A 6,067-nucleotide genomic window follows, 5' to 3' on the forward strand; every position below is an offset into this window, starting at 1 on the left:
GAGAGAGCAGAATGCTATTTCAGGGCTTCCTTCACCTGAACCTGAACTCATGTCAGCACCTGTTCTTTTTTAAGTCACCTGCACAGGATGACCGCTGAGACAAATGCACAGTAGGACACAGCCAGTCTAAACAAAAGCAGCATCTGACCATCTCTGTTTCAGCTTGTAGCTGCTAACTGCACTCAGGACAGTGTAACTGATTGTTAAACACCACCAACATTTTCCATTCTGGCCTAAGAGAAAAAGTTGTGCAAGCGCTGATAAAGGACACATTCCTGGAAAAAAATAAATCACGCTAAAATCAATTCCAATTAATACTATCTTAAATAAAACCTACTGACATCCATTCAGTATCTTTTTCTAATAAGACTTCAAGTTTACTTTTTTGGGTTAAATGCTTCTATGGAGTTTGCCAGATGCTACAGAGAGGTATGGGGTTTCAGAGCAAATTACAACGAGTGTGCCGGAGTTTCTTGATAAGAAACAAGCTTCATCTAAAAATGATACAATGCAAATACAGTATGACAGAGAAAACAAAAACTGGGTAAAAAGGCACAATTTAAGTCAGTGCTATTAACCACTTTGAACACAGCTATGTGACAGCAATGCTGTGAGATGGGCTGATAGCTCCATCTGTGCCTAAGGGAACATGACAAGTCGAGGATAAAACAGCAGGAAGTGATAGGCTCCAATGGGCTCAATCAAAATGGAAGGGGTTATGGAAAAGTTTTTGAACTGAAGATGTTAAGGGTAGGTGGCAAGTGTGACACACCACGCAGATCAAGGTGGCTCACCCTGAAGTGATAAATCATAAAGACTGTTTTCAAACGAAGGGTGAGACAGAAACATCGGGAGACAACAAAGAGCACAGAGCTGAGACAAACTGCTCTTTTTGTTTCTCATTTCTTTGCAGCTGCCTTAAAAAATAACTTGCATGCGACCACAATAACTCAACAAGCCTAATAAGGTGTCAGAACCAGAACGCCGAGCCATAAACAAGGCCGCTGACTGACAGGCATCCAAACAAGATTCTGAAAAATACTGTTCTAACACCAGTGGGATAATGCAAAATGCAAAGCAGAGGGGAAACAAAGCAGGATGCACTGCTTGTGAGGCAGTGCAGCCTGTTAGGGGAAGCTTAGGGCCAAATCCGATTAAGAGACCTTGCCAAAAACTAGCAGCATCTCTGAGGACAGAAATGCTCACCCTATACACAGAGGAGCGTTAGGGTGTGTTAGCAACAGCCTGAGCACAAGAGTAAGAATGACTGACACACTGAAGGAGATGTTACAGAGACACAAACAACAACACTGTTTAGGTTTCAATTATCCTTCTACAAACTGGTTAAATGTCAGGTCAGAACACAATGACAATATTAAATGTTTGGATGCCATTAACAGCTACTTCACCCAGCACATAATCAGAGAAATAATCAGAGAAAAGTTCTTGACATTATCAGAAGTAAAACAGGACCACACTCAATGGGACCCCACTTGAGACTTACTCTGCAATAACGACTCAAGTAGTACTCAAAAATCCTTTAGAGGAGTGACAAAAAGCCAAATGTTTGTGTTTAACAATGTGAACTACATAAAGATTAAAAGCATCTTTAACAAAAGAAAAACAAGCCACAAAAAGTGCTCTAAAAAGTTAAATCCTTGAAAGCAGCAGGAAGAATATCTAAAAGCATCACTCAGTGGTGGATAGTGATAGGACACAACACAAACGTAGCCCTTAATACAACTCTGTTGCTCAGCATTCAAATATTTTATTCTTTCACCACCAGAAGACAATACCTTTGAAAATTCACAAATAATAAGTATTCCACATAGCATGGACTTGCTTTGGAGTTGTCTAACTCATCACCAGAAAGCAGAACCTGCATCTTGCCACGTGATGAAGCCACTCCAGGAGGGAAAAGGCACAAGGCCTTTATCTCCCTCCTCCATCTGAAGGGCATCCTTCCACTCTCACAATACCAAAAGCATGGTATATGCAGACTACATTGGCAAAAGATTGGTGTTTAACTAATTGGTGCTTAAGAATATTGGTGCTTAACTAGGAAACACGGATAAAAGTCTATCTTTTTTCCTCTTACTCACAGTAGATTTATGTAGCTTTACAGAAGCACTTGTAGAAGTTCTTCAAAGGATACTGCCTGCATACTCTAATGATGCATAAAATACACAAACTTCAGAACTGGATTAAAAGGGGTGTTCTTATAACCAGTGCAGGCCAACAAAAAAGCTTTCTCTACAAATGGTTTTAAATGAAAAGCCTGACAAAATAAGGAAATTACTTCAGAACTTATGAATAATCAACTTATCAAAAAAAAAAAAAAAGAAAGAAAGAAAGAAAGAAAAAAGCTTCTCCATCATTAAAAAAGCAGAGATATTTACGCTCACATGAAGACTTCGCCTTTTCCATGTTGTAAGACCGCCCTCATGTGGATAAATGCAACACTACAGCAGTTACCACTTTTGTGGTAATCCACTCGGACACCATCATACCTTAAACCATATTACCAGACATAGCAAAATCATTTGGGAGGCTCTGGCTGCAAGGCTCTGAACCTGATTTCTGGAGCACACGTGATGGAATCATTGGGGTTGGAAAGACCTTAAGATCATCAAGTCCAACCATCAGCCCATCACCACCATGCCCACTAAACCATGTCCCCCACTGACACATCTCCATGTTTCTTGAATGCCTCCAGGGACGGTGACCCACCATCTCCCCGGGAACCTTGTTCCAATTAATAACCACTCTTTCAGAAGAGAATTTAGATTAAATATCCAACCTGAACCTTCCCTGGTGCAACTTGAGGCAATTACCTCTTGCCCTGTCAGTAGTTATCTGGGAAAAGAGGCCAACTCCCATCTCACCACAACTTCCTTTCAGAGAGTTGAACAAAGTGATGAGGTCTCCCCTGAGTGTCCTCTTCTCCAGACTAAACAACCCCAGTTCCCTCAGACACTCCTCACAAGACTTGTGCTTCACACCCTTCACAGCTTCACTGCCCTCCTCTGGACACGCTCCAGGGCCTCAGTGTCTTTATTGCAGCAAGGGGCCCAAAACTGGACACAGTACTTGAGGTGTGGCCTCACAGGTACCAAGTACACAGGGGACAATCACCTGCCTGCTCCTGCTGGCTGCACTATTTCTGATACAGGTCAAGATGCCATTGGCCTTCATGGCTACCCGGACACACTGCAGGCTTTGTTCAGCTGACTGTCAACTAACAACCTCAGATACTTCATCTCTGCACAGCTTTTCAGCCACTCTGCTCCAAGTCTGTAGTCATGCATGGGGCTGTTGTGACCAAAGTGAGGGACCCAACACTTAGTATTGTTAAAGCTCACATGACTGGCCTCAGGTCATCGATCCAACTTATCCAGATCCTTCCCTCCCTCAAACTGATTGACACTTCCTCCCAACTTGATTTCATCTGCAAATTCAATGCGGGTGCACTCAATCCACTTGTCCAGATAATCAAGATAGTAAACAGGATGGGCCCGATACTGACCCGAGGAACACCACTCATGACTGGTCACCAGCTAGATTTAGCTCAATTCACCGCCACTTTCTGGGCCTGGCCATCCAGCCAGTTCTTCACCCAGCCAAAAGTATACGTGTCCAAGCCATGGGCTGCCAGATTCTCCAGGAGAATACAGTGGGAAATAGAGTCAAATGCTTTACCAAAGTGAAGGTAAATTATACCCACAGCCTTTCCCTCATCCGTCATTCTAGACAGGCCACCTGGTCATAAAAGGAGATCAGGTTGGTCAAGCAGAACCTGCCTTTCATGAACTTGTGCTGTCTGGGCCTGATCACCTGATTGTGCCACACAAGCTGCATTATCCCAGTCAAGATGATCTGTTCAATAACTTCTTTGGCACTGAGGTCAGGCTGACAAGCCTGTAGCTCCCCAGATCATCCTTATGACAGTCCTTGTAGGTGGGTGTCACATTAGCAAATCTCCAGTCCTCTGAGCCCTCTCTGGCTGACCACAAACATTGACAGACGGTGGAAAGTAGCTCAGCAATCACCTCCACCAGTTCCCTCAGCACTCCTGAGTGGATCCCATCTGGCACCATGCACTTGTGACAGTGCCTAACTCTTTCCTCATGAATGGGAGGGGAGGTCTGGGAATCATCTCTGTGAATGATAACCAAATTTCAGTATAGAGGAATATGATCTGGTGTTAAATCATTGCAACATCACCAGCTCGTGCAAGAAACGAGGCGCTGTGAAACAGCACATACACATTATCAGGGCAGTCCCGTCTGCGTCATTTTATTTTCATGTTAATCGCCATAAAAGCCAGGCGAGAATATGGCACACAAGGGGCTGTGCTGACAGCGCAGTAGAAACTCCCAGTTTTAATCATTCATGCAACAAGGCGGCCGCTTCCCGCCGCCCGAGCCCGGCGCCGCGGCCGCTCTCACTCCCGAGCAGGCAGCGTAGCTCGGGCCGCAGGCCGCGCAGGCCCAGCGCGGTACGGCCGCCTCTCCGCCTTCCTCCCGCCGCGCCGCCATCCCCGCCGTGCTGAGGGGGGAGCAGCGGCCGCTCCTCCTGAGGGAACTACTTCGCACGCGGATGGCGATGACGCCGTACGCTGCCCGGAACTACTTCTCCCCTGCCTCAGCGCTAACAGCTCCGCGCGCTCCGCCGCCCTCCCCGGCTCGGCGCCGCTCACCTGCAGCCGCAGCCTCCATAACCGCGGCGGGGTTGGGGCTTTGGGAGGCAGCGGGAGAGCTGGCTGGAAGCGAAGTGCGGCGGCCTTGTAAAAAAATAAAAAATAAAAAAAAATTCAAAAAGAACACTTTTGCGCCAGCAGGCTGGGCTTCACGTGTGCCGTGCCGCGCCGCTCCTCCTTATAAAAAGAAATATATACATGTTGATAGATGGAGACGGTGGGGGGTGAGATTGGCCAAGCGGCGGATTATGGCGAATCTGCCGCCTCCGACACGGCGGCTTCTTCCTTAGCGACGTCACACGGAGCGCGCGAGGGCGGGGGGTCGCGTGCCGCCCAGCAGCTGAATGGCGGCCGTAGGGCGGCGCATGCGCAGCTCGCTCTCCTCCCCCCTCCACACCCGCGCGGGTTTCCGGTGCTCCTGTGGGGTGCGCGGCCTTTCCCTGTAGGGTTGGGTGTCGGTGCTCTCCGTTCGGGCTCCCGTTAGCGTCGCTGTGCCCCGACATCCTAAAAGGAGTTCATACTGACTTTGGTTCCTGAGGCCCGTTGTAAGAAAAGTAATGCATGCCTACTTAAAGAGATATATCTCTTAAAAATAACTGTTAAGCATCGCTGTTTGTACGTCACCATAAAAAGTAAAATGAATCACAATCAGAAGAGCTCAGAACCAATCTATTTCTTAGACCTTTTTAACTTCGAAAACGGCTATATAATGATCCACAGCTTCTAAACACTGCCCGCAGAGCCTCTAACCCAATTCACCACCATTCAGGGGCTGAGCCACCTCAGCCCTCACTGGGGCAATTGGTGAGCACTTCTGCTCCACTGCACCGTCCTGTTAACGACAATCAATCTTAGTGCTCTTATCATCTCTGTGGTTGCAGCCTCTCTTCTACTGCCACGTCTCAAAAAATGACGGGCCAACGACTGCAATTCTATTTCATTTTTGGATACTGAACTAAGATTTTTATCCTAACAACCAGCTTCAGAGTTTTATCCCGTACTTTAGGCTACATCGATGGAGTGAGGTCAGTTGTATGAGCTGTAACAGGACCAAGTGCCGGGTCCTGCACTTTGGTCACAACAGCCCCATGCATCCCTGGAGACTTGGGGTAGAGTCGCTGGAAGACTGTAGAGGAAAAGGACCTGGAGGTGTGAGCTGACAGCCAGCTGAACAAAGCCTGCAGTGTGTCCAGGTAGCCATGAAGGCCAATGGCATCTTGACCTGTATCAGAAATAGTGCAGCCAGCAGGAGCAGGCAGGTGATTGTCCCCTCTGTACTTGGTACCTGTGAGGCCACACCTCAAGTACTGTGTCCAGTTTTGGGCCCCTTGCTGCAATAAAGACACTGAGGCCCTGGAGCGTGTCCAG

General features: G+C 47.2%; 1 protein-coding gene across 2 annotated transcripts in view; it reads right to left on the minus strand.

Annotated features, from left to right (window-relative positions):
• ZFAT (zinc finger and AT-hook domain containing) overlaps positions 1 to 4,987 on the minus strand; it is an 86,208-nt gene extending 81,221 nt beyond the window's left edge. For both annotated transcript variants that reach the window (XR_005857249.2, XM_004940050.5), the window contains exon 1: positions 4,700 to 4,987. Coding sequence is in view for 1 of the 2 variants with exons in the window: in XM_004940050.5 (XP_004940107.1) it covers positions 4,700 to 4,718 (19 nt within the window). In the remaining variant the exon portion in view is untranslated. The remainder of the gene's footprint in view (positions 1 to 4,699) is intronic.
• Between the last annotated feature and the right edge of the window lie 1,080 nt (positions 4,988 to 6,067).

The sequence above is a fragment of the Gallus gallus genome, chromosome 2 (genome assembly GCF_016699485.2).
Source record: "Gallus gallus isolate bGalGal1 chromosome 2, bGalGal1.mat.broiler.GRCg7b, whole genome shotgun sequence".
Taxonomy (NCBI): Eukaryota; Metazoa; Chordata; class Aves; order Galliformes; family Phasianidae; genus Gallus; species Gallus gallus.